We start from the raw sequence: 27,996 nt of genomic DNA on the forward strand, positions 1-27,996 counted from the left end.
CCCGAGTTTTGTGGACAGGGGAGTATTATGGGATGGCTCGGTCGAGGGGTGGCCCTGTGTGTGTGTGTGTGTGTGTGTTACTGAGGTGACGGGGGTGGGACCCGTCGCCAAGGCGCCGTGTGGTGGCGGCCGTGGGGGGGGGGCCGGGCAAGGGAGCGGGATTATTATGGGATGGAGGCGGGAGCGCTGAGGAGGGGAGGGGCTTGGCCGGGGCTTTTTTTCCCCCCCTTTAAGAGGCGGCGCTGGAGCCGGAGCCATTTTCCCTTCAGCGGCGTCGAGAAATAAGAAGCCGGGGCGCCCGGAGTCGGGTGAGGGGCAGGAGCCCAGAGAGGGGGCGGGGGGGGCTTTTTTGTGGGGTGGGGTGGGGGGGTAGAAGGAGGGGAAAGCGCCCTGGATATTGGGGTCTGGGGGGGGGACGACGACGAGGCAGGAGAGGCGCCGGCTTCCCCGGCTGCACCGCCGCCCTGCAACCCGGGCGACCCGCCGCCGCCTGAGGGAAGCGGAGCGACCCCCCCCCCTCGCCAAACGCCCCCCCTTTCTCTCCCCCCCCCCTCACACAACTCCCCACAGCCTCTCACGGTGGGGTGGGGGAAGGGGGTGGGGTGCCCTCCTCTTTCTTCTTGGGGGCGGGCTGGAGAATATTACCCCCCCCAGACACGTGTTAGGGGGGTGCCTTGTATGTGAGGATATTATCTCTTCAGTTTCCCCCCCCCAACCCGTGGCAAGAGGAACACCCCCCCGTCCCAAACCTCGAGCTTCCTTGCCATAGCGCCCCCCCACACCTCACAATAACTGCTTTTCTCAGCCAGCCCCAAAATAAATGTTCTGGTTTGGGTCTTTTATTTTATTTTTTTTTCCCCTGCCGCCCCCCAGTTTGGGTCTTTTCCTCCCCCCCCCCCCATAGCTAAGAGGAGTGGGACGGGTCCGACAAGTTTCTCGGCTTTTTGTTTTACAGCCTGGTCCAAAACTTTCATTTCCTTAGCCTGTTTATGTCAGAAGGAAAAGGGGGAGTCTAGCTTTTTATTTTTATTTTTTTAAATCCCAACTGCCCATCAAGAGACGCCAGGACGTCCATCCTCGGCCAGAGAAGAATGAGTGGGCTTTGTAAAAATTAAAATAAAAAATCAGCCCCTCATTTCTTATAGCATTTCCATTGCGCGTCTTCTAGTGAGTGGGCGTTTTTTTTTTCCCCTTTTCCTTTTTTTGTCCAGGAGCTGAAACCAAACTCTCTGGGTGGTGGTGGTGGCGGCTTTGAATTATGGTAGCTTTGACCACAGAGGCGCCACCAAGAGGCATTTCTTTGACCCATGGGAGGTGGGCTGCTCCAGGCTTTTGTTTCCCACCCCCAGGTTTTGTCTGTCCAAAATACAGGTGGGACCAAACTGGGAAACCCCAAGTCGGTGCTGCCTGTCAAGATCCTCATAATAATGAGACGGTGACTTGGATTAATTTGGCATTGGCCTGAAGGCCTTCTGAGATGAGTGCTTGGACCAAGCTGCTACCTAGTTGTCTGGCCCTCCCTGCCGCTGCCACCTTTCTCCAGAGATCCAGAGGCTGTTTTTTTTGGCTGTTTCTTATAAAAAGGCTGCGACTTTTAAGCTTTCTTTTCCTTCTCTCTCCCTTATAGCCCGTTTCTGGCCTTAGCAGTAAGGAGGCGCCGAGATAGCAGGAGCTTCTTGAGCACCTCGGATCCAAAACAGAGGACATGGCGTCGGGTATAGGATCCCCATCGCCATGCTCTGCGGGCAGCGACGAGGAGGAGATGGAGATCCTGCTGAACAACAGCATCCATCAACACCAAGGTACACATATCAGCTAGCCGAAGAGCGTTGACTCCTTCGTTTTGGGGGTGCTATGGTGGCTTTTTCTTGAACTAAGGAACAAAAAGAGTTTTCTCCTGTTTTGCATGCTTTAGACCAGTAATGACAAGGTCACGTTCTTCCTGCTTAATCCATGCCCTTGCTTAATGGGCTTTTTTGGGGGGGAGGGGAGGCATCTTGCCCTGTGTTTCTGATAACTCTGCTACAGAGACAAGATGGGAGAACTTGATAGTTTGGATCGGAGGCTGGGGGAAATTTTAAAAATTGTTCTGAACTTCTTTTCACCGGGGCTGCAAGATTAATCGTTGACTGCTATAGCTGCTAATGTTTTAGATGTCTCATTTGGTTGCCTCTTTCCATGGCTTCCTGCTGAGTCCTCCTCCTGCTGCCTGGAGAGGGCTTCCTGTAGATCCCGCTCAATCGTTCTGAATATGTAGCTTGTCATGCTAGCTTTGCTTTTGAATGAACATGAATGGTGGCTGCGAGAAGACATGGCTCAGGTGAAAGTTCTGTTTACTAGGAACTTCTGTGTGTGTGATAGAAAGTATCTCATTCCTTGTTATTGCGTCCCTTTTCCTAAAGGTGTGATGGAGTTCATTGTGGGGAGGGCTTGTGGGGGAGGGGGAACCTTTCAAGTGGATTGACTGAAGTGAGGGTGGATGACAGGTTCTTATGCACATTTCAAACTGCTTTGAAGGAAAATACGAAGTGGAAGGCTTTCTTTCTCTTGCCCACTTGAGAGCTCAACTATGTCTTGTGTCCAAAAGGATCTGTGCCCTGGGCTGTTGCATGACCCACTTTCCTGCCTAGCCACACCCTGTGGAGCTTACTTCACAGCTGCTCACCTTAGTCCTGCATTTTGGGTTGAATGTGGCCTGCACCATGTGGCGGGGACATGGGAGCAATGCGTTTTGTTGTGTATCTTCTTGCCTTGGTACCTTTCAGAAGAATTGTAGTTGAGCTCAGTTGTACGGAGTGGCCACCTATTGATTTGGGTTGAGTGCAAGAATATCCCTAGGAACTGGGTGAAAGTCTCCTGGGCTCTGAAGTGCTTTTAGCGCTTGGCCCAGCTGGGAGTTCAGGGGGGCAGACATGGATTGTGTGTTTCTGAGCTCACAGGCCAAAGAGGGAGTCAGCTCTCTTTTACCATTGCTGGATGCTAGAAGGCCTAGAGAAGAGGTGCAGATGATGCTTGAGGAGCAGAGCCTGCCTGAAGTTCACAGGGAGGGAGAAAGTCTTGCTGAAGGAAAATACTTCTGGCACAGGATACATTTGCTGGTTTGGGAAAGCAGGGCTCCACCCTGTGCCGTTTCCCCTCTGCTCCTTGTCCTTTGGTTGCAGCAACTGCTGTGACCTGTAGCTTCCCCCATCCTGCCCAGTGCCTGTGGTTAGGAGGCCATTTTCCCTTGGAGGGAGAGCTTGTGACTCTGGCTGCGTGTAATGGGCGGGGGTGGCTGCTGAGGGGGGAGGGGAGGGAGAATGGCTGGTTACTGTGGATCTTGTCACAAAGGAAGCTGCCGGCTGGCTGTGCCCCTCTGGGCTGTTGGGGGTTGGAGAACAGATGGGAGTGTGGTCTGTCGGGTTAAGGAGTGACATGTTTCTGTGTGTGTGTGTGTGTGTGTGTGTGTGTACGCATGCTCGTGCTTGTGCATGCATGCGCGTGCACCCACAAGAGAGGGGGAGAGGGAACGAGTTAAAGCTTGCATTTGCATAGCGAGGAGGTGATTTGTGAGTTGTGAGAGGGCTGGCACCTGAGTTAGCACCTGGTGATTGTTAGTACTCAGAACCTCCATTTCAGTCTAGGTTGGATGGGAGAGTTGAAGCAGCGTCCCGTTGAGTTTGCTGTTAGCTTTGAAGGTTTCTTCAGGGGCATTTTGAGGAAAGTGGGAGAGAATGTTTGTTGTACCCTGATCATTCTCTAGCAGGTGTATCTTCAGAAGTTCTTGCTTGCAGTCTCATATTTTTAATTTGAAACAACATGGTAAGGGATGAAGGAGACAGTGCTTTGCTATTCAGTTGCATTAAAAGCCAGTACTGTTCCTAGTCTGTATTTTGCTCTGGTGCTGGATTAAACAAATGTCTTCCATATGGAATAACTTCACTAAGCAAGAGGTAGAGGAAGATGCATGAAGACCCTTAGTCTTTGCTGGTGCATTGGAAGAATCTTGAGGCAGGTGGCACCATCCTCATTCACTAGGTGAGACCTAAGATGGGTTGAATGCCCCTGGGCAAAGGACCCCCTCCCTCTCTTTGAGTTGCATTAGGCTTGTGAGGATACAGGAGAAAGCTAGTATAGGAAGAGCTTCCAATTTCTTTCAATGAAGCCTCCCTGTATACGATTTTTGGGAGGAGATCAGAGATGCCGTGTTCTCTTTAATCTGTTAAGGCCAGTTTTGGACTAGTACTCCAGTCTGCAGTTAAAGGTACCCCTGCCCGTATGGGCCAGTCTTGACAGACTCTAGGGTTGTGCGCCCATCTCACTCAAGAGGCCGGGGGGCCAGCGCTGTCCGGAGACACTTCCGGGTCACGTGGCCAGCGTGACATCGCTGCTCTGGCGAGCCAGAGCCGCACACGGAAACGCCGTTTACCTTCCCGCTAGTAAGCGGTCCCTATTTATCTACTTGAACCCGGGGGTGCTTTCGAACTGCTAGGTTGGCAGGCGCTGGGACCGAACGACGGGAGCGCACCCCGCTGCGGGGATTTGAACCACCGACCTTTCGATCGGCAAGCCCTAAGCGCTGAGGCTTTTACCCACAGCGCCACCCGCGTCCCTCCAGTCTGCAGTTACTTCAGTGCAATAGCAGGAGGTTGGAACACTGGAATCACACCCATGGGAAAGACAATGGGGGCAGTGAAAGGTAGTTCAGAAAGGGGCCCAGTTTAAAAAAAAAAAAGTGAGGAGTGACCCAATTGCATATGGTCTAACTTGGGAGTGTGGCAAAGCAACAATGGACCGAGTACAAGTGGGGTGTAGTCTGTGGCAATGTGAAGGAACACCTAGGCATTGGAAAATGATTAGTTACCCCTGCTGCCTTCATAATTTCCCTCAGAGCCAGAAGAAGAGCCAGAGGAAGAGCTGTTATCAGAGGCGGAACTGCCAAAAATCAAGAAGAAGAAGAAACCCAAGAAGCTGAAGGAACCTAAAGTGCCCAAGCTTAGTAAGCGCCAGAAAAAAGAGGTAAGAAATAGAGTAGGACTTGTGGCTGAGAGGGGGTATGAGGGAGAGAAAAGCAGCTTAATGTACAGATGGGTCTGCATGTTGATTACATTACAGTCTTGCTTCCCTTTGGAAAGAATATTTTTTGGGTGCTGATTTATGTGCTTTAATTCTTCCCTCCCCCTCCAGCTTGGAGACAGTTCTGGTGAAGGAAATGAATTTGTGGAGGAGGAGGAGGAGGTGCTGCTGCGCTCCGACAGTGAGGGAAGTGACTATACCCCTGGGAAGAAGAAGAAGAAGAAACTTGGAGCTAAGAAGGAAAAGAAGAGCAAAGCCAAGCGCAAGGAGGAGGAGGAAGAAGAGGATGAAGATGATGACTCCAAGGTGAGAAGATCCAGAATGGCCCATTAAATCACCTGAACACGTGATTCCACTGCTGCTACCCTTGCTTATCTTACTTGTTTTTGTACTTTGGGTTTGGGAGGGAAGGGTGGGCACAACACAAGGTGCTGCTAAAAGAGGGTGATGTTTTCCTTCTTGGGGGTCTGAGGGAATTCTCTGTCCTGCTTTTGTAGGGTAAGGTGTGTGTGTCTTGGGTTCTTCTTCCTTTTGGCCCAGTCCTCTATAATTTCCTGCTGACCCTGCCTTTCTTTGACAAGCTTCCTGCTCATGGCAGGAAAGTGTCTCCTTGTTGAAACTAGTATCTTTTTAACTAGCAACTTTTCCCTGTCTCTTTCCCCAGGAACCTAAGTCTTCTGCCCAGCTTCTAGAGGATTGGGGCATGGAGGATATTGATCATGTTTTCACAGAGGAGGATTATCGCACTCTTACCAATTACAAGGCTTTTAGCCAATTTGTCAGGTGCGTCGTTCAGTCTTTTCGTATCTTGGGAATGCAGGGCAAGAAAGACTTAATAATCTAGCAGACGATGTGATATTGAAGTGTATTATCTGTAAGTCTCTGGTTTAGTTTTTTGTTGAATGGCAAATAGGCATGCTACTTTTTCTGTGCCTTGACACCTCATCTAAAGCAGGGGATAATACTACTTGGCTTACAAGGCAGTTGTAAGAATTATTGAGATAATTTATGTGAATTTCCATGATGTTTCTATATAGAAAATGCTATATAAATTATCACAGTGTTCCAGGCTTGGGCACTTGGTGTTACAGAATTGTTGGATTACTGTAGGAAATGGGTTAGGCTGCAATCCTAACCCTCACTGGATTCAACATGGCTTACTTCTGAATAGGCATGTTTAGATTTGCATGTTAACTATTACCCGTAGAAGGATAGAAGACAAAAATGGAGAGCCTAAGTAATTAGTCTCAAAAATCTTCAGTTTGTAGCAGAGTTGGGAACTTAGGAACATACCTAGCTTTTCTAGGAATACTAGAAAATGTTCTTCTCCCATGTGTTAGTTGGCTTCAGGGGCAATGGGAGGGGCTAACAGTCTTAAGAATAGGTTGTAAAGTTTGAGCTTCCCAAAGTCCAGACCATCCAGCAGTTCTCTTTTCTTTTTCTTCCGCCATGTAGGCCACTTATTGCTGCTAAGAATCCCAAAATTGCTGTCTCAAAAATGATGATGGTGCTTGGGGCCAAGTGGAGAGAGTTTAGCACAAACAACCCCTTTAAAGGGAGCTCTGGGGCATCTGTGGCAGCTGCGGCAGCTGCTGCTGTGGCTGTGGTGGAGAGCATGGTGGCTAACGTGGATACAGTTGTTCCTCAGCCCCCAGTTGAAGTCCCGCTTCGGAAGGCTAAGACCAAGGAAGGCAAAGGTGAGGTGACCATATGGGGACTGTTGTGATGATGAGTGGGGGGGAGGTAAGGGTTCATAAGCTCTGTACCTTCTTCTAGCAACTTTGATCAACTGTACTGCAGGGCACCCATTAATTCACTTCTGGAAATCTTCTCATAATATTTTACATTTCCCTTTAAAGCACAGCTCAGCTGGGATCTAGGTACCACTTAATAATGGGGTGATGATGGTCTGTTTTCTAGGTCCCAATGCCCGAAAAAAACCCAAGGCTAGTCCTCGTGTTCCTGAGATCAAAAAACCCAAAACCAAGAAGGTGGCACCCTTGAAAATCAAACTGGGAGGATTTGGCTCCAAGCGTAAAAGATCATCTGTGAGTTTTTCTTTTTCTGGTAAGAGGGTGGGAATTTTCTCTTGGCCACATTGTCTCTTGCAGGATATGGGTGTGTGGGTTTGTGTGGGGCAGCCTCAATAGCACTGGGTCGCAAAGTCAGTTTTCACATTCCTTTACAGTATTTATTTATTTTTGTGCCTCCAGAGTGAGGATGATGACCTGGATGTTGAGTCAGACTTTGATGATGCAAGCATCAACAGCTACTCTGTGTCAGATGGCTCTACCAGCCGCAGCAGCCGCAGCCGCAAGAAACTAAAAGCAGGAAAGAGGAAAAAGAAAGGTACTGAGCTCTGCTTGGCTCATACGGGAGCTGTGTGGAAAGTGTGTGCTCAGGGGCAGGGATTTCATGATTGCAAGTGTCTGGAGGGTGGTTGGGGGGACCATTGGTATAAAATATTTGCTATTGCGTACCTAGGGAAGAAGTCAAACTCTGCAGACTTAAAAGATTGAGGGATTTCCGACGGGACAAGACACGCTGTGAGGAAAACTTAAAAGTTTGTGTTACGTCTGTTTATGGTACACCCATAGCCATTTTCCTGCTCTGACCCTTGGGATACAATAGTGATATCCAGGCTGTGCTCTCTAAATAATAAATCTTTGCTATCTAGATGCTGCTCTGTGGCATGAGGTTGGAGTATCCTCCTTGTTGCTTGAACCTGCTGCTTGCTTAATTGTTTAAAAGCTTTCTCCACTATCTTGCTCTGCTAGGAGAAGAGGATTCTGCTGCAACTGTTGATGGCTACGAAACGGACCACCAAGACTACTGTGAGGTGTGCCAACAGGGGGGAGAGATCATCCTGTGTGACACTTGCCCTCGTGCCTATCACATGGTTTGTCTGGATCCAGATATGGAGAAAGCGCCAGAGGGCAAGTGGAGCTGCCCGCACTGTGTGAGTTTTGGGTTCTATGACGCAGCTAGAGGCCTGGGAATGCAGGGTTAGGAAGACAGCTTGAGGGACTTCGAGCATCTTGGTCTAACGGATTCCCTCCCCTATAGGAGAAAGAGGGTATCCAATGGGAGGCTAAAGAAGATAATTCTGAGGGGGAAGAGACCATGGAGGATGCTGTGGGAGATGCAGAGGAGGAGGATGATCACCACATGGAGTTCTGCCGTGTCTGCAAAGATGGAGGAGAGCTGCTCTGCTGCGATGCCTGCCCTTCTTCTTACCACATCCACTGTTTGAATCCACCTTTGCCAGAGATTCCAAACGGAGAATGGCTTTGTCCGCGTTGTACTGTGAGTTCCTGTGCTCTTCCACAAATGGGAAATACAAGCTGACTTTGTGGGAGTCCCCTGAGTGAGATAGCATTTGAATCAAGATGGCTCACGCTGAAATCCTGCTCTAAAAAGCATTTGAGCACATTTTTGGATCCTACTCTCCAGGCAGATTAATTTTTTGGTGGTTAAAAAGTGAGCTAGCACTATGTTCATCTGCTGCAATAGGAATCAGTTTTTGCCAAGTATTTAAGAACAAAGTTAGCTCCTTGTGTGTAAAGGGAGAGTCTAGATTAGCATCTTGTGATAGGTCCAGGGTCTGGGTTCAGTGGTTGACCCATAAATATTAGAAACAACATAAAAACCAATAAGCTTGTCAAGCTCCCTCCATAAATGTATGAGGGTCTTTCTCTTACAGAATCATAGACTTGTAGAGTTCAGTACCAGCAAAACACTACCTTCAGCATTGACTCCTGGACTCTGGCCAAAATGTTCTTTATAGGAAGCCTCACGTGACTTTTAGCCCAGGCATCTTCATCTGTTATGTCTAGGTTGTATTCCCACGCCTGGTGCAATCCACCTGCATTTCCCATCTTGCAGCCAATCTACAATTTATAAAGAAAATAATTGGAATCTTTGTAGTTCAGTCAGTAGGACAGGAGACTCTCATTGTCACAGTCATGGGTTCAAGCCCCATGTTGGGCAAAGTATTCCTGCACTGCATATGTCTGGGGAAACTAGATGACCCTTGTGGTCCCTTACAACTCTTATGATGACTCTATGATTCTAAATATGAAGCAGATTGGATACAATGCTGTTCAAAAGCTGTGGTGGGGACTGACTTCTAATCCCATGGTCCATCTTCTCCAGTGTCCGTCTCTGAAGGGTAAGGTGCAGAAGATCTTGACTTGGAAGTGGGGGCAGCCCCCACCAGCCACGCCGGTGCCACGACCGGCTGATGCAGACCCAAATGCACCTTCTCCGAAGCCCCTGGAGGGAAGACCCGAGCGACAGTTCTTTGTCAAGTGGCAGGGCATGTCCTACTGGCATTGTTCTTGGGTGTCTGAACTACAGGTAAGCAAAAGGCATCTTTACTAGAAGCAGAGCAAAGAAATTGGCTAACCCCACGTGTCAGGATGGTGTGTAACTGCCTCTGTTTGTACCTCAGCTGGAGCTGCATTGCCAGGTACTGTTTCGCAATTACCAGCGTAAAAATGACATGGATGAACCTCCCGCAGGAGATTTTATGGGAGAAGAAGAGAAGAGCCGTAAACGTAAGAACAAGGACCCAAAGTTTGCAGAGATGGAGGAGCGTTTTTACCGTTATGGAATCAAGCCAGAATGGATGATGATCCATCGGATTCTCAACCACAGGTGAGGAAAGAGGTTGAGATTGCCTCAGTCTCTGAAACATGAATGGTTGAACATTCCTGAGTTGAAAGCGACCCTAAAAGGTCCTGAAACACTCAAAAAGGAGAAATTCAATTCCATTTGTCTCTAGCCAAATGAATGTAAAGACACACCTTACCTTATATATTGTCTTTCCACACTCACACAAACATGTAAAGAATAATATAAAAGCAGCGACACCAACCAATATAAAATCAGTAAGAACCAAGAAATCCTAACACACAATTCAGCCTCCTTTTCTGTGCCTCCTCTGGTTCCCTTCATTAACTGTATTTTGGGGGGGGGGGGACAGGAACAATATATGCAGTTTTCATCCTTTACTACTTTACACAGAGTGTGATATTCATTTAATCTCTTTTTCCTTTAGCATTGATAAGAAGGGGAATGTTCACTACCTTATCAAATGGAGGGATCTACCATATGACCAGGCTTCTTGGGAGAATGAGGAAGCAGAGGTACAGGATTATGATATCTACAAGGCGGCATACTGGAACCACAGGTGAGCATGGATTTCATTCTTTGATAAATGGGTCAGATGAGAGAAAAGCCCAGCTGAGTTGGTAATGTGAATTGAAGCATAGCTATCCTAAGATCTTTGTAGCTTTCTCTCTGAAAGGAGAAGGATACTCTAGTCAGCCCTGGGGTGCTTCATCTGGAAGAGTTTCTTCTTCTTTCCATCTGCTGTGTTGGAAGTACAGAGTCTATACAACCTGTGTGCCTCTTTTCTTGCACAGGGAATTGATGAGGGGTGAAGAAGGAAGACCTGGAAAAAAGATAAAGAAAGTGAAGTTGCGGAAATTAGAGAGGCCCCCAGAAACACCAACAGTGGATGTGAGTTAATGGCTTTGAGGGGTGTGGGAGGGAGACGCAAGAAGGGGGAAGGACATGGTGGTCCTGCAGTTTGTATGTTCAAGGTCGGAGACCGTATGTTCTGTAGCTGGAGTGAAAACTACGTATCTATAATGCTTTTGATCACCAAAACAATCCTTTGTAATTTTTATGCATTCTGTGGAATCTTGGTCCTGGACCAGTTTTGATGGCGTTAAGTTGCAGAAGCATAGGAGCCAACTGCTAGGGAATGAGGTCTCTTCGCCCCTCCGCAAATACAATATTTGAGCCCCCCTCCCAAGTTGATGGGCAGTGCCATTCAAATGGTGTGTGCTGTGTCTTGTGACTGATTATTTTATTCAAGTTGGCACCCCGAGAGTAGCTCAGGCCAAAGACAGTGAGGTGGAGCAGTTTGCCTTTTTTTGCCATGGGTGGAAGAGGGCTAATGCAGGCGCACAATCTAGTTCACCATCCTTCTGTAAAGAGGGAATATACTGCTGTACAAAGATAAAGTAATATTCACCAGAGCAAAGGATCTTGTCTACTGAGCTACCATCCTCGGCTGCTGCTAATTTTTTTGTGTAGTATCAGAAGTCCACTAGGTGCTATACTAGGGTCTCCATATTCCAAAGAGCAAAAACCTGGACACTCACCCACCACCATTGGGGCACCCCACCACCACCGTTGCACATCTCCATCAGCCGCAGAGAGAGAGAGAGACTGGATGGAAGGGAGGGAGAGAGAGGGTGCAATGTTGGAGGGCACTGGGGAGGGAGGCAGCTGGTGTGAGCCAGCCCTGCGCTGAGAGAGAAATTTTGCCGAGTTCCGAAAATTCTCCCTGGACACCCATTTTCAGGAGCGGGATCCTGGATATGTCTGGGGAAACCAGGACGTATGGAAGTCCTATGCTATACAGATTTCACACCATTCCTGCCTGAGGAAATTACTTGACTTTTCAAAGGAAGCAACAAGCTTCCTTTTTGCATTGTTTTCCTCCCGTAGTTCTTGCCTGCTTTGCCCGTATCCTGTTCTTCCCAAACAATTTTCACTAGTAGAGGTTTGAATAAAATATCGGTTACCTTTGATGTGGTCTTAATATGCTTTGCACCTCCGCATGAAACGGTATGCATGTATGAGGTACACAGCTTAAAAGCTGCACAAAGCTGGTGTGCTAGTGGCCTGTTTTAATGTTTATACGTAGATTGAGTACATAGAACCCTGCTTAGATAAGGTGTTGTTGTTTTTTAATTTTAAACATGTGCCATGCAGTCAGTTTAAAACTTAGTGTTGAGCCCTAGGCTGAGATATCACATGTTATCCAATTGGGCAAGACTCAGCTTTCTCTAATAGCAGCAGTAGCAGAAACTGAACATTTTCTCCATCTCTGCAGCCAACCGTGAAGTATGATAGACAGCCTGATTACTTGGATGTGACTGGAGGAACCCTGCATCCTTATCAGCTTGAGGGTCTGAACTGGCTGCGTTTCTCGTGGGCTCAGGGCACAGACACCATTCTGGCAGATGAAATGGGTCTGGGAAAGACTGTCCAGACAGCTGTGTTTCTGTATTCTCTTTACAAAGAGGTGAGCTTCCAGAAGACCTTGACATGCACACATATATATCTTTATTCCGGAAGTCTGTTTCCTGCTGTCTTAACATCAGATTTATCTGATTATAGGGACACTCTAAAGGACCTTTCTTGGTGAGCGCTCCATTGTCCACCATCATCAACTGGGAGAGAGAATTTGAGATGTGGGCCCCAGACATGTATGTGGTGACTTACGTGGGGGACAAAGACAGCCGGGCCATTATCCGTGAAAATGAATTTTCCTTTGAAGATAATGCTATTCGTGGGGGAAAGAAGGCCTTCAAGATGAAGGTATTACAGCAAACTAATTGGAGTTAGTGCCTCTCTTGAGAACTTTGTAATGTTGCAGGTTCCTGAGTGAAGCATTGAATGCCAAGTAATCTCAACTGATGGAAAGCTGGGTTTTTGTGAGTGTGGGTCTGGCCTGTCGTTATACCTTTCCTGCTATTTGTTTCCCTAATGTGCAACTTCTGATCCTTGCAGAAAGAGGCATCTGTGAAATTCCATGTATTGCTCACTTCTTATGAGTTGATCACTATTGATATGGCCATTCTAGGCTCCATTGACTGGGCCTGCCTTGTAGTGGATGAAGCGCACAGACTGAAGAATAACCAGTCAAAGGTAGGGAGAAATTTATCCTGGATCTGTAAACTCTTTATTCCTTTTCCCGTGTTTTATGACTCTGATTAGAGGGGCTTGCCAAGATTAGACACTGCTCTCTCTTTCTAAACTCAATGTTAACAAACTTTTCAGAAGACTTGTCACAAGCAGCATTTTTACACTGTGTGTGTGTGTGTGTGTGTGTGCGCATCCATGTATGAGGAAGCTATTAACCCTCAAGAACTGCTTTTGTGTTTGCTGTGCAGCTCCTCCTAATTTTGTGCACTATGATTAAGGATTGTTCTTGTTTTAAAAGAGGGATGAACAGTGCCTTATTTGAACATGCTTGTTTTGTTTTTTTAAAAAAACCTTCATGTTAATCTCATTTGTTATTTTCTGTGTTGTATTGGAACAGTCTGTTGCTCCTCAGACTGACCTCTGCATAGTCCTTTAATAGTTGATAGGTTATTGTAGTTTTACAAAAGCTGAGAACTTGCTTGGAGATTACACGATCGGTGTCTAGTCGCCTTCTGTGCAGATCTGTATGTTTGGAAATATGTTGTGAATTTGGTTGACTTTCTATCTTCCCTTTTCTTGCTGTGCCCTTCACACGTCCTTCAGTTTTTCCGGGTGTTGAATGGCTACTCTCTTCAGCACAAGCTGCTACTCACAGGGACACCCCTGCAGAACAATTTGGAGGAGCTTTTCCACCTGCTTAATTTCTTGACGCCAGAAAGATTTCAGTAAGTCCTGCAGTGTGCATTGAAGCACAGCTTACCTGTTGGGTTGCTGTTCCCATGTTTCTTGTTTTGTTTTGTTTTATTTCTCCTGATTGTCTGTCTGACTTCCCTCATAGCAACCTAGAAGGCTTCCTGGAAGAGTTTGCAGACATTGCCAAGGAGGATCAGATCAAAAAACTTCATGATATGCTGGGCCCACACATGCTGCGGCGCCTCAAGGCTGATGTCTTCAAGAACATGCCTTCTAAGACCGAGCTTATTGTCAGAGTGGAATTAAGTCCTATGCAGAAGTGAGTGTGGGAGGATAGTCCTTTACTCCTTTAGCTGAATATCTTGACATTAACATGGTTTAGCCTATGCTTCAGGGTGCTGGAATTCTAATATGCTCACTTTCCTGTTCTTGGTTTGTCTCTCATGCTGATCGGCTGCATAAAGTAGACTTGCACTGGCTGCCTTTCTCAGTACAAGGTGGGAGAATGGGAGGGGAGCTGTGCTTCAACAGATAGTTCTGAGGTAGAAGCGAAGTGTTTGCAGCAGACCTAAGAAATAAGTAATCAGCAATGTGAATATTCATATTTTTACAGAAAGTACTACAAATATATCCTGACAAGGAACTTTGAAGCACTGAATGCCCGGGGTGGTGGCAACCAAGTTTCTCTACTCAATGTGGTTATGGATCTGAAGAAATGCTGCAATCATCCCTATCTCTTTCCTGTAGCTGCCATGGTAGGTTCTGTCTCCCAGAATTTCCCTTTCAAGTGCTTCATACACTTTGCTCTTAATTGTCCAAGCACTGGGGAATGGGCCTGTTGTTTTATCTCCCCTTTCCTGCTTAAACCTTCATCCTGATCTTAAATATTGTCATGTGTATTGGTTTTATGAAGCACAACTATCATTTGAGGGCATGGTTGTGAGCAGCAGTTGCCACATCATTAGCTTTTGAATGTAGTAATTGGAGGGAAGTTTATAACTTGATGATCATCTCAAAAGACTGAGAATTGGCACAGAGCAGGAAATTTATTAAGTAATAGGCCATCTGTTTCTTGCTTTGCTGCCTTTTGTATGGAAATAATAGGGCAGCTGCAAAAAAATAGGGAGAATTGCTAGAGAGGCATAGGTAAGAAAAATGAAGTGGAGGGAATACATGATAAGACTGCTGGAGTCTCCCTACAGGGTAAGCTAAGCTGTTTGACACTTGTGAATCATTAATGGTCAGGACCAACAATTCGAAGAATACTTTCCCTCCCTTCTTCACCCCCCTTTTCAATTTTTCATGCAGGAAGCACCAAAGATGCCCAACGGCATGTATGATGGTAGTGCCCTAATCCGGGCATCTGGGAAGCTGCTTCTGCTCCAGAAGATGTTGAAGAACCTCAAGGAGGGAGGTCACAGGGTGCTCATCTTCTCTCAGGTAACCAAGAGCTATTGTGTATTGGGGAAAATTTTCCAGATGGTGATGGGTTAGCTGAATGCTTTTTGTGCATTTTTACTCCAACTCATTTCTTTCTCTCTCCCCCCCCCCCCCCCAAAGATGACTAAAATGTTGGATCTGTTGGAAGACTTCTTGGAACACGAAGGATACAAGTATGAGAGAATTGATGGTGGGATCACAGGAAATATGCGTCAGGAAGCCATTGATCGCTTCAACGGTATGTTATGAGACAGAGTACATAATGGCAGGCACAGTTACCCTTGGCAGGAACCAGGGTTCCCCTCTCATACTTTGCTGAAAATGTCAGTTCACCCTTTACAACTGCAAGCAGGGCAGCTGTGTTACTCTCTGAGCTGTCACCAGACCTCTTTGCTGTAACAGGCTAACACATTTGTTAGCATATGAGCGTTCATGGACTACAGTTCACCACCACCTGATACAGCGTACTGTAGTCCATGAAAGCTTACACCATAACAAATCGATTAGCCTTTAAGGTGACACAGGATTCTTTGTGATTACGCTTTATAGTATCCCTGCTCTATTTGGAGAATGGTGAAAATGAAGGTCTGGCTGATCCAAGTATGTGTTAATCTGACAGTTTCTCGTCTCATTTATCTCTAGCTCCTGGTGCTCCACAGTTCTGTTTTCTGCTTTCCACCAGAGCTGGGGGGCTTGGCATCAACCTCGCCACTGCTGACACCGTGATAATCTATGACTCTGACTGGAATCCACACAATGATATTCAGGTGAGTTTGAGCAGCAAAATAAAAATCCCCCCCCTCCATTGCAACAGTGAGGGGGAATCTGGAAGCAGCCACTTGCATTTTAGAGTAACTATAGCTTGCTGTGGTTAACTTCAGCTATGGCTAGTGAAAACAGCTAGTTCATAAACTGATTTGAAACTGGTTTGTTTCAACTAACCATACTTAAGAGTTACCGCACTTTGTTAGCAGCAAGGCCACCTGCTCTCGATTGTAAACATGGCCTTCCCCTTCCAGAACACCCAAGTTGAAGGTAAATCAAGGGATGTATTCTGGTACATTCCATGGGTGTATAAAGGACAACCATTGGGAGCAACGGGCATGATTATTGCCCAGGAGTGCGACAGGACTTGGTGTTTCATAGAATTGTAGGGTTGGAAGGGACCCTGAGGATCACCTAGTCCAATTCTCTGCAATGTAGGGATATGCAGCTGTCCCATATGGGGATTGAACCTGCAATCTCAGCGTTTTCAGCACCACGCTCTAACCAACTGAGCTATCCAGGTTCAAATAAGGGATAAAAAGAATGCAAGTATAAAGGAAGGTGCAAGGGGAGCTTTTTTGGATATGGCTAGAGAACAGGGAGGAATCAGAAGGAACTGAAGTTATACAAAGGCTAGGAAGTGGGAAAGCTGAGCAGAATATGCTGTATATAGTCTGGGATTGACTTTAATGCTGTTAGAAGAGTCAACTGGGAAACGGTGTGATGAATAGAATCCTGAGCTTTTTTGAAAGTACTCTGAAGTAAAAGCACACGCTAATGGTCCCCATTAAAAGGAAGAAAAAATTACAAGGGGGTTGGGTTGGAATGTCTATACCATCTGTGTTTTGTGTAAAGCGAAAGTAAAACCTTTCAGACTCCTGCTATTCTACAGGAGGTGTGAAAGCCCAAAGCTTGCCTAGGATCATTCTTGTAATGCTAAGCTGTGGTTTGAAATGGCTTGGAAGACATACTAATGTGGCAGTGGGCAACGGGATAGGACTGCTTTAGGAAGGCAAGGAAATGGAAGGACCCAAAGACAGCAAAAGGCGCTTTAATGAATGAAGACTGAAAAAGTACCCTTTTCTCTCTGTTAGGCCTTCAGCCGTGCTCACAGAATTGGACAAAACAGGAAGGTGATGATATATCGCTTTGTCACACGAGCATCTGTGGAAGAACGGATCACGCAAGTGGCCAAGAAGAAAATGATGTTGACCCATTTGGTTGTGAGGCCAGGATTAGGCTCCAAGACTGGTTCTATGTCTAAACAGGAACTGGATGACATCCTCAAGTTTGGTACTGAAGAGCTTTTCAAAGACGAAGCCACTGAAAGCGGCAAGAATCTACGTAATGTGACACAATGTGAGTGAAGTGATTAACTTCCCTTTAGTTAGAGCTTTTGCTCTGTCCCCTTTCAGCTACCCAACAGCTCCTTAATTACAGCAAGACTGTCCTCCCCCTCCTCCAGGTGATATCAAGGAAAACGAGGATGGCAGTGTCATCCATTATGACGATAAGGCAATTGAACGCCTCCTGGACCGGAACCAGGATGAGACGGAGGATGCTGAGCTGCAGGGCATGAATGAGTACCTGAGCTCCTTCAAGGTGGCCCAGTATGTGGTGCGTGAAGAGGAAATGGGGGTAAGTGAGAATTGACCGCCTGCTTTCTGATTCATTTTTTTTCTTGGTGCAAAGGCATTCACTGCTGATGGCTAGAGGATGGAATTCTGGAGCAAGCGTGGGTTTGAAGCTTCAATCCTAAACCTCCTTACTAGGGTGAAAGCTTTACTTGAAGGCATTGGGATTTCTGAGTAAGTATGCTGAGGATTGCCTCTTCATTTTTCTAATTTTCCTGTGTTAGGAGGAAGAGGAGGTTGAACGGGAGATTATCAAACAGGAGGAGTCTGTGGATCCAGACTACTGGGAAAAGCTGCTTCGTCACCATTATGAGCAGCAGCAGGAAGACCTGGCCAGGAATCTGGGGAAGGGCAAACGCATCCGCAAGCAGGTCAACTACAACGATGGCTCGCAGGAAGACCGAGGTAGTTGTGCGTGCGTGAGATTGGAGGAAGTGGCTTTATAAAAACAATGGTTGGGTTTTTCCCAGGCAACTTACTTTGGGCATTCTGTTTATTTTCCAGATTGGCAAGATGACCAGTCAGATAATCAGTCTGATTACTCTGTAGCCTCTGAGGAAGGAGATGAAGATTTTGATGAGAGGTCGGAAGGTATGTTGAGGTGTTGTGCATTTGGACTCCTTGATTCTGGGAAAGCGCAATATGCTCTGAGCTACAGTGGTGTAGTGGGGTAGAGCATCAGGGCGGAACTAGAGAGACCACCCACTCGGCCATGAAGCTCTCTGGGTGACCTTTGACCAATTGTGACCTCTCAGCCTCACAAACTTTAGAGGGCTGCTGGGATTTAAAACTGTTAGGGTGCGTTGAGAAACATCCTGCCTTGAGCTCCTTGGAGGAAAGGCCAGGTATAAATTGAATAAGCAAAACAGATTGGAAGCTCTTTATATGATTGCTATGCTTTTCCCTGCATACCAAACTCCATCTGATTCAATATACTGTCTTAAACTGGTACTTCTCCCTTTTTCTGTCTTGCCAGCTGCTCGCCGGCCTAGTCGGAAAGGCCTGAGGAATGACAAAGACAAGCCCCTGCCCCCACTCCTTGCTCGTGTGGGAGGCAACATTGAGGTAATCCTTAAGAGTTTTATACTCCCAAAATTCTGAGAGTTTTATACTGAGGGTTTGGCATAGAAATCTTCCAAATTAACAAAATCAGATCCTTTGTGGAAGACTTGAGCCTCTATGCTTGTGTGGGGGCTGCTACTGCTGCATTTAAGCTTTTTCTCTCTCTTTCTCCTGTTCAGGTTCTGGGCTTCAATGCTCGCCAGCGGAAGGCCTTCCTCAATGCCATCATGCGCTATGGGATGCCACCTCAGGATGCCTTTACTACCCAGTGGCTGGTGCGGGACCTCCGTGGGAAGTCAGAAAAGGAGTTTAAGTGAGTCTGGCGTGCCGGAGGGAGGAGGCGTAGCTTGTAATGCCCAAGAGAGAGTGGAATTAGGGGAACAAACTTTGCTTAGCCATGTCTGGGCTGGGGAGTGATGGAATTTGACAAACAGTCTCTGGAAACCAAGCTAGTTTGAGTGGAATAGGGGAGATTGCTGGTCGAGAACTTGCACACACTTTAATTGTGAGTCTTGCTGGGGAATTACTTGCATCGAGGGTTTATGCTGTCATGATGCTACCAGTCTTTTTAACACTCCCTTCCCTCCTTCAGGGCCTACGTCTCTCTCTTCATGCGCCACTTGTGTGAGCCAGGAGCGGACGGTGCGGAAACGTTTGCTGATGGCGTCCCACGCGAGGGCCTGTCCCGACAGCACGTCCTCACACGAATAGGGGTCATGTCTCTCATACGCAAGAAGGTGGGTATTAAAACAATTTTTTAAGAGACCTCTAGATGGCCCTTAGCCTCTTATATGCATTGGATGGACTAGCTGGTGACTAGTTTCTATTTTTGGAGTTCAGAAGGACACTGATGCATTTCATTGGTTCTGACTTGGAACGACTAAAATGTGTTTTCCATGTTCCCATCCCATTAGGTGCAAGAGTTTGAGCATGTGAATGGACGCTGGAGTATGCCAGAGCTAGCAGAGATAGAGGAGAACAAGAAGCTTTTGCAGCCCAGCTCACCTTCCCCCAAGACCCCAACTCCCTCTACCCCAGGAGACACGCAGCCCAATACCCCTGCCCCTGTTCCTCCACCTGGTGAGAGCTCTGCGTTTGTGTTTTTGTTAAAAGAGCCCCGTCCAGCCTTCAATGCTGCTCCTCTTTCCAGCTGTGACAGAGGACTTGGGGCGGACGTAGATCAAACCAACTCTTAATTTAGGAGGGCTTCCTGGAGCTAAGGCTAGCCCTCAAAGGCACAAGAGGACATTGCTGTGGATTGTCTGCATGGGAGGAGGGCCATTCCAGGGGATCAGAGTATAGAGACTTTCTGAGTCGCAAGTGGTGTGTGCTGAAAGCTTCTTCTGCTTTCTCCCCTACTGATTTATAGAGGAGGCAGTGAAAGTGGAAGAGGGGGTCACTACCAAGGAACAAGGGGAGCCCACAGAACCTGAGAAGGAGACTAGTCCCACTGTTGCTGCTGCTGCTTCCACTGCTGAGAATGAAGCCCCGGCTGAGGTGAGCTTCAAGGGTTTTCTTCATGTTGCTGCTAAATAAATGCATTTCTTCTTCTGATCTTTGGAATACTCTGCTGATGACTGAGGTTCTTCAGCTTACAAATGCTGTTATCCCCTGGCCCTATTGTCTTTGGGAGATGGGGAGGGAAATGTGGCTTTTAATCAGTTACTCCTCTGCCCCTACTTCAGGATTCTGAAGAGAGACATCTATTTTGAAAGATTAATGCTTTGTTTTTAAAAATGCAAAACTCCCTAAGGCAGTGAACAGTGTCCATGGCTGGGAGAGAGCCGTTTGTTATTGTGGCTGAATGTGCTGTAAAACCTGACCGCAGGGGTTGGTATATTTTCTTACACTTCACTGGGTAAGATTCTCACCCCCTCTTTCTTTCTTTCTCTTGCCTACTCAGCAGGCTCCTCCCGCAACAGAGACCCCCGCACAGGAGCCAAAATCCCCTGTGAATGCTGTGGAAACCGAAGAGAAGAAACCAGAAGAAGTAGAAGTGAAAGAGGAGCCAATGGAAACGGAAAGCAAAGGTATGGCTGTTCATTCATAGATGCATGTGCAAGACATATGGCATTCCAGAGCATGGGGGGCTCTCTGGTGTTGATGTCAAGGAGAGTTCACAGGGCTACCAAGATTAACCTGGTTGGGACTGAATTAGCCGCTGCTTAAATCAGGATGGATGCATTCAATTCTTAAAACCTTCCTCTCCTGCAGCTGACATAGAGAAGGTGGAAGAGAAGACGCCTGCGGAGTCAAACCCTGAGCCTCCAACAATTAACCTTGAGGAGAAGGGTGAGTATTCTAGGCATGACTGGTATGGCCTTGGCTGTGCATACTGTCGCTGCGGAGATCCGGGGACTAACCAGCAAGTTCTTTCCCCCCCTAAACAGAGGAAAAGAAAGAAGACGACAAGAAGGATGTCGTGATGCTGCAGAACGGGGAGACACTTAAAGAGCCTTCTGAAGACCGGCACAAGAAAGCCATGAAGCAGCGGTTCATGTTCAACATTGCAGACGGAGGCTTCACTGGTACTGACTGGCAGGCCGAGGGTGCAGCTGTTGATTGTGGGGAAGCGAGGTCTCACTCGGTTATGAGAAAATTAATTTTCTGACATTGTTTCCTCTTGCAGAGTTGCACTCCCTATGGCAAAATGAAGAGCGAGCAGCTACCGTTACCAAGAAGACCTATGAGATCTGGCACCGGCGCCATGACTACTGGCTCCTGGCAGGAATCATAAAGTATCCTTTCTCCAGCCCTAGATTTTGAGTGTGGCCCCGTGCAAAGGGCTTCAGTGGGTCCTAGGCTGCCATTGCAGCTTTGCCTGCGTTCGTCCACTGCATCTGCCGCTTACTATTCATATTCCACCCTTCTTCCAAGAAGATAAGCAGCACAGTACATTGAGTTACCTCACTTTAGCCTTGCAACATTTTTACTCGGTAGGTTAAGATGGGCGCAACTTCCCCACATTTTGCATGCTGTGGTGGTTTGACTGAACAGGATTTGAACCCAGGTTTTCACATATCTGAACCCGGCTCTCCCAGAATGAGTGCATTCTGCACGTTGCAATAATACATACCAACGTATGTATGTTCACTCAGTTGCTTGCATTAGGGTACTGTACTGTTTGCCACTTGGCTTCTGGAGGATGTTCAAGTTTCCTGCTTAGCCCTGCTGCGATTGCTGCTGTTCCTGTGTCATTCTCATCATCTATTAAGGCAATCTGCCTGCTCTGTCTGGCAAGCTCCACTTGGCCATTGTATAGTAGCTTCATCCAAACAGAGAACTGCTCTCTGGTGCAGGCAGGCTGTGCTCCAGCAAATTTTGCAGCAGTGGTTTGGCAGGAGGAGCAGTAGGAGGAAGAAAGCTGACCTAAGGAGGTGAGCAGCTAGGAGGGTGATTGCATTAGCACCTGCTTTGTAAATCTGGGGCTATGGGAGCCTGGTACATGACTTGCATCTTTTGAAAAATCTAGGGGACTTCTTCCTATTTAAAAAAGAACACTTTCTCAATACTGAATCTTAATGCCTCAAGAACCGCCTCTCCCCAAATGAAATAACCCAGCCCCTGTGATTATTATCTGAAGCTCTTCTTCAAGTGCCTCCTCCAAGAGAGGCCTGGAGGGCAGCAATACGAGAATGGCCTTTTCTGTGGTGGCTTCACCTGTTTGTGGAATAATCTCTCTAGGGAAGCTCGCTTGGTACCTTCGTTACATATCTTTAGGCATCAGGCAAAAACTTCTCCTTTGGCTAATTAAAGAATCTGTGGCCTTATAAACTCCAGGGGGGGGGTTGTTTGTGTGGTATGTATTTTTGTGTTTTTATACTGTACACTGCCCTATGGTCATCAGAGATGTAATAAATAATAATATCACCACTAAGACACTCGATGAGTGTTAAAAGCAATGCCAATTGCCGGAACAGTGCATTTCCAAAATTATTTTTTCTGAGCTTGGTCAACTTCAGCCACGGTTACGCTCGCTGGCAAGATATCCAGAACGATCCTCGTTACGCCATCCTCAATGAGCCTTTCAAGGGTGAAATGAACAGGGGCAACTTCCTGGAGATAAAGAACAAATTTTTGGCCAGGAGGTTTAAGGTGAGAAGCTATGAATTAAATGCTATATATCAGTGGTGGCTTGTTTTCTCCAGTGAGCAAAGTAGCTTGTTTTCCTCTAGGCTTTATGTTTAAGAAAAGAGTACTCTGTAGATACATGTGGATTTGAATTAAACATTGTGAAAGTCATGGCATTTAAACAGAAGCAAAACTGAATGGAGATCCTCCTGAGCTGCTCTTATGGAGACGGTCTCTCCCACAAACTCAAACCAATATATATTTTACACAAGATAAGTAAGCTTTTTAAAATATGCAGGCCTGCTTGCCATAGCACCTTTCTTAAACAAACAAACAAAATACCTGTTGAGAGGCTGAGTGGCTTCATGCTATATGCACCTGGTACAACTGGAGCAACACACAGAACTATAGATCCCAGTTTCACAGTGGTAATTCTGCAGCTAGCCTTTAGCTACAAGTCTCTCCAAACTTGTGTATTCGGTTTCAGGTTTTGTTGCAGATGTCAAAGGGGTGAATCTGCTCTTATCTTCTTGACCTAATTATACCAGTAAAGGCTGTACAGTGGTACCTCGCAAGACGAAAGGGTTTTTGGTTTTTTGAGTTGCTTCGCAAGACGAATTTCCCTGTGGGCTTGCTTTGCAAGACGAAAACGTCTTGCAAGTTTGTTTCCTTTTTCTTAAAACCGTTAATACCCAGGGTGCATTGCTTGAAGAGGTGCAGTTGCACGCGGTGTGGTAGCCTTTTTTGAGGTTTTTGAAGACCTTGGTGATTTTTGAAGCTTTTCCAAAACTTCTTTTGAAACCGTGCTTCGCAAGATGAAAAATTCACAAGACGAAAGAACTCGCAGAATGAATTAATTTCGTCTTGCAAGGCACCACTGTACTATAGCTGGCATAGGCACTAGGTTCTTTGCATGCAGTATTAGCTACTGAACCCATGGTTTTGTTTTGGTTTAAATAATAAATTGTGTGGCAGTACAAGATTGCATAAGCTATGCAACCATTCCTCATAGGCTTGCAATAAACTTTGTGGTGGTATGCCATTTCTGAGGGAGTTTAGCGTATGGATAGATTTCTCCTTATGGCAACACTATTGATCTTTCTAGTACTGTGCGTAAGCATGTCGAGACAAGAGTCAGCAATTGGCATAGACCCTGCAGCGGAAGCTCCGTGGCTCAAGTGAGAAAAGGCCTCCCTTGTTCTGGGAGGGAGCCTCACAGCAGTTTGAAGAGCTGGACTCAGGGTCCTGTGTTTTTTTAATTCTTTTGCAGCTGCTGGAGCAGGCACTTGTGATCGAAGAACAGCTAAGGAGAGCTGCCTACCTGAACATGTCAGAAGATCCATCCCATCCCTCCATGGCCCTGAACACCCGTTTTGCTGAGGTGGAGTGCCTAGCTGAGAGCCACCAGCATCTATCCAAGGAGTCTATGGCTGGAAACAAACCAGCCAATGCGGTGCTTCACAAAGGTGAGGAGTCGGCAGGAGATCACATGGAGTGAGGGCAGACTTCCGTTGTGTGCCACTGGCCCCTTCCCCCCGCCCCACCTCATCCCGCCTCCCTCCACCCCCCGCCCCCAGTGCTTGTGTCTTTCTAAATGTGCAACTTCTCTTTCTCTTCTAGGGGAGGAGGGCAGCTAGTGTTGGGGGGAAACCCTCCTCCAGGTTCGGAAGGCAAACTCCAATTTTAAAACGAGGAAGAGGGGCTTTAATTCCCTTACATCCCCAAATGATTTTGGGTTTGGGGAGGCTCCAGCAGAACCTGGTTGTCTAGCAATGAAAAGCGAGATGACGTAACTTTGCTGCAGGAAGCAGGAGATGGGTCAGGGTTTACAGGTCAGATCCCACTGGTTCTGAAGGGGAATGTTTTGGCCTGGCCAATGAGAACATGTTTGGGCTGGTGCCATCATATGATTGCAGCCGAACATTGCTGCAGCACAGGCTTCTCTCCTTCACATCCATTACCTGATGGAGAGGATGCAATGGGAGGCAGTATAGTCTCCCTTCAACACAAGGGCACAAAAACAGTTGTGGCAATACAGGAAGGACAGGTAACAACCCCCAAGGAAGGCCCCCTACTGCAGAGCCCACTCTCTGGGAAAGATGCTTCCATTGCCTGAGGCAACCATCCTTTTTCTTCCCTCCTCATTAAAGGGGAGACCATTCCCCCCAACACACACACCTTTATGCAGTGGATCAAAGTGTTTCTTCTGCCTCTTACTAAAAAGAAATGCACCCTTGAGAGAGTGTTTAGGAGCAGGAATCCCTCATTCCATTTTTCTCATACCTGCTCCAGGGGCAGAAGTGCCACTCCCTGAAGAGGTAGAAGGTGCAGTACATCTTGGGAGCACATCTGCTCTAGGTCATTCTTTTATTATTGCCCATGGGGATAGGCACTGTTTACATGGCCAGAAAGGAGAGAGCTTCTGTCAGCTGCTGAAGACATCCCACAAGAGTGGACTCTTTCCCAAGTTGGACCCCCCTACAATGATCTTGCTTCCAAGGCGGTGCTCTTCTGAAGCAGATGAGTTGTTGATAGACCAGCAGAACCACAAGTCTGGATCTCCCCTGTCAGAAATGTGGGGTTCCTCAGCTATGACGCTAAGATAATCTTGTACGGAGTTCATTATCACTAGAACCACCTTTTCACGAGTCTCTGTGATGCTAGATAAGGATGGCTTGGAGAGATAAATGCTGCCTTCAGCGGGAGTGTCTCTTGGTGAGTCATCTTTGGACCCTTACATAACTAGGTAACAGATTCATGGCCTCCAAAAGGGCTGCCTTGAAGAACTCTGTTGCTAAGGTGTAAATTCAAAGTCTAAGGCCTCTGGAGGCAGTCTTTAGGAGAAAGTAAAGCTTCATAGTGCACAAATCGATCTTCCAAACCACGTTGTTGTTATTTTTATGTCTTAAAATGGGCATCAAGTCCATATTGCAACAATGGCAGATCTAAAGAAATCCAAAACGGGTTGCAGCTCTGGAAGGAAGTCCAAACTTAGGCTATCTATTGTGCCCCACCCCTTTTCCTGCAAGAGCCTGATGGCTGGAAGCCACCTGAAGGAATTCATGGACATCTGAACAACCAATGGATAATGAAATTAATCTCCAGAAGCTATGCTTTAAGATTCACCAAGATGCCAAGACACAGATTTTAGGGAGGAACTCCTATATATCCAATAGCACCTTCAAAACATCACTGGATTTCCAAAGTGCTGGAAATCAAGACCAAAAACCTGTTTCTGTCTCAGAAAGGGGAAATGGTTTTCTTTTTTTACACTCCTGAAGAAAAATGGTGAAACACACTGACTATGCTGGATACTAAAGCATGGCGAGCAGTTCATGGACAAGTTTCATACGCTCCTTTCTTTGTCTGAGGCCGTGTATCCCTGCTCAGTGTCATCCTGGCCTACCTTCACATCCTTAAGAGCAGACATGCAGGTGCTTTCGTTTCAGCTGCAGGAACCAATAATAACAATTTTTTTGCCAAACCCTTTGGTCTTCATCGGGATCCCAGTGGTCTTAAAGTGGAAGGATGACCTACTTACCTGTTCTCCATCTCTCTGGCATTGCCCCCAAGGTGTGGCAACGACCGTCTCAACACTACAAAGACGTTGATTCTTAATCAGTTGCGTGAAAATCTCATTAGATTGATCTTTTGCTTCTCCACTAGGGAATGTGAATATCCTCATGGATTGAGTCTCTCTCCCAGTAGGCAGACTTCTGCAAGCATGCTAGTAACACTCTTCCACTACTGTCCCAAATCACATCTCCACTGTCTGCCCAAGCCCCCGGGACCAATTTCATACGCCTCTTAATTCCTGTGGGTAGGGTTTTGCTACCGACCTTTGTTCGTTATGGAATACATGTGATGCCTGCAGGACTTTTGAGTACTCCGTAGACAACACACTCTCCATTAAGCAGTAGAGGTCTTACCTGTCTCAACCAAGAATACTTCATAGGGCAAGAAAGTGCCTACAGCTTCCTTGGCATACTGGAAAGTGTCAACCTAGCGAACTCTTCAGCAACTTGCAGGTTTGCAAGACTGTTTTTGCCCCTTCTGTAAAGGGGTACTATTTCTCCTTCAGGGAGAGCGCTCCTCTTAAGAAAGATGAACAATTACCACATGGGTTTCGATGCCTGACTTTACCAGACACTGTTAAGACGCATTTTGCCTAAGTTAAGATGGTCTTTGGGTGATAGATTTCCATATGTGGCTGCATACCCTCTGGAAGTGACAGAGTACAGTAGTTGCCAGTTTCCAGACAGGTACCTCTCTTTTTAGCAACCTAATGCTACCTGCCCTCTCCTCCCCACCCCAGGGTTGAGAAGAGGAAATTCTGTACTTCCCTGTGAATTTCTGTTCTCCTCAAGGAAAAGAGGGCAGCTAGGTCCATTCTGCGGTGCTATTGCTTCTGAGATGACTGGAGCCACCCCTTATGTCATGCTCTCTCCATATAGATGTAGAGAACTGTTTCAGATTTCAGCTGTTGGTTATATAGCTAGTTTCTAGTTGCGACTAGGTGCATTCTCAGTTTGGGGAGTAGTGGGGGGGGGGTTGTCCTGCCTCCTTGAATCCAAAATTGGAGCCTGCCTTCCTGGCCCCAGAGGAGAGGCTTTCCCCAAAGACTAGCTGCCCCCCTCCCCTTACGGAGACCAAATTCACAGGTAAGTCTAGAATTTCCTTTTTTCTTCCAGTGCTGAAGCAGCTGGAGGAGTTGCTGAGCGACATGAAGGCCGATGTGACGCGGCTGCCCGCCACAATTGCCCGCATTCCTCCAGTGGCTGTGCGTCTCCAGATGTCTGAGCGCAACATCCTCAGCCGCTTGGCAAACCGTAGCAGTGAGCCTCCTCCGCCGCCACCGCCCCAGCAGGTAAGCATCCGGACCTGCTACCTTTCCCTTTCCACCCTAACCCTGGCCACGAACCGGGGGGAGGGGGCCCTTGGCGACTGCCCCAGGTTGGGTGGGTTCTGCAGGAAATACACAGCACTTAAGAAGCTCTTGTTCCTCTCTCTTTTTTCTGCCCTAGGTGGCTCAGCAGCAGTGAAACGCTTGCCCAGTGCTGACAACCCAGTGATTCAGCTGAAGTGACATACACACACCCTTGTTTGAATTCTGACCCCCTTCCCCCCCTCTGCCTGGCACTCCTGATCAGATGGTGTCCTCCCTGCCTGGGGGATGTGGCTGGAGAGAGGAGGAAGTGCAATTCTCCATAAGCTGCCAGTTGCACTTGGATTGCACTTGGGTGTGATAAGGGGACATTGGACGGACTCTGTACATAGTGACAGCTGGAGGCTGCAGCGCCACATCTGTTACACAGACCTGGCTGCGACGCGCATCACCTTGGCCCACACTTCCTTGATTTTAATTTTATTTTGAGTTTGTTTACCAAGACGAGTGCAAGCAAAAGTCAGGACAGACACAGCTACCTCCATCAAGATCCTTTTAATACAAAAACTGACTGGACTTGTCCTCTGAAACAGCTGGAAAAAAGACAAAAAAATCTTGATAAAAGTTGAAAATAAAGGTTTCCTTGTATTTTATTTGGCTCTG

General features: G+C 47.1%; 1 protein-coding gene and 1 non-coding gene across 3 annotated transcripts; both read left to right on the forward strand.

Annotated features, from left to right (window-relative positions):
* Positions 1-164: 164 nt before the first annotated feature.
* CHD4 (chromodomain helicase DNA binding protein 4) lies at positions 165-27,986 on the forward strand. 2 transcript variants are annotated; one of them, XM_028711373.2, is made up of 40 exons: positions 165-308; positions 1,628-1,802; positions 4,871-4,998; positions 5,167-5,361; positions 5,720-5,838; positions 6,511-6,752; positions 6,976-7,103; positions 7,269-7,404; positions 7,833-8,014; positions 8,122-8,361; positions 9,211-9,414; positions 9,509-9,714; positions 10,118-10,249; positions 10,485-10,581; positions 11,969-12,160; positions 12,256-12,456; positions 12,649-12,786; positions 13,387-13,508; positions 13,622-13,795; positions 14,090-14,231; positions 14,785-14,916; positions 15,037-15,154; positions 15,559-15,683; positions 16,776-17,040; positions 17,147-17,319; positions 17,540-17,723; positions 17,820-17,906; positions 18,292-18,380; positions 18,557-18,690; positions 18,970-19,114; positions 19,292-19,457; positions 19,747-19,874; positions 20,281-20,407; positions 20,592-20,669; positions 20,768-20,905; positions 21,007-21,115; positions 22,340-22,472; positions 23,719-23,914; positions 27,140-27,315; positions 27,473-27,986. In XM_028711373.2, the coding sequence occupies exons 2-40, from the start codon at positions 1,706-1,708 to the stop codon at positions 27,488-27,490; spliced, it is 5,796 nt and encodes a 1,931-aa protein (XP_028567206.2). In that variant the 5' UTR covers positions 165-308; positions 1,628-1,705; the 3' UTR covers positions 27,491-27,986. The 2 variants fall into 2 exon arrangements, with proteins under 2 accessions (XP_028567206.2, XP_028567207.2); XM_028711374.2 differs by having other exon boundaries at positions 17,540-17,720.
* LOC114588215 (small Cajal body-specific RNA 11) lies at positions 19,495-19,627 on the forward strand. The gene has a single exon (XR_003704420.2).
* Positions 27,987-27,996: the final 10 nt, after the last annotated feature.

Source organism: Podarcis muralis, chromosome 17 (assembly GCF_964188315.1).
Source record: "Podarcis muralis chromosome 17, rPodMur119.hap1.1, whole genome shotgun sequence".
Classification (NCBI taxonomy): Eukaryota; Metazoa; Chordata; class Lepidosauria; order Squamata; family Lacertidae; genus Podarcis; species Podarcis muralis.

What these genes read in the sequence shown, in the direction of transcription:
- CHD4 (XM_028711373.2), top strand. Translation starts at nt 1,706, where the DNA reads ATGGCGTCGGGTATAGGATCCCCATCGCCATGCTCTGCGGGCAGCGAC. An exon ending in TGCGTGAAGAGGAAATGGGG is followed by an intron (nt 17,320 to 17,539) that starts GTAAGTGAGAAT and finishes TTCCTGTGTTAG; the next exon opens with GAGGAAGAGGAGGTTGAACG. An exon ending in CTCGCAGGAAGACCGAGGTA is followed by an intron (nt 17,724 to 17,819) that starts GTTGTGCGTGCG and finishes TTTATTTTCCAG; the next exon opens with ATTGGCAAGATGACCAGTCA.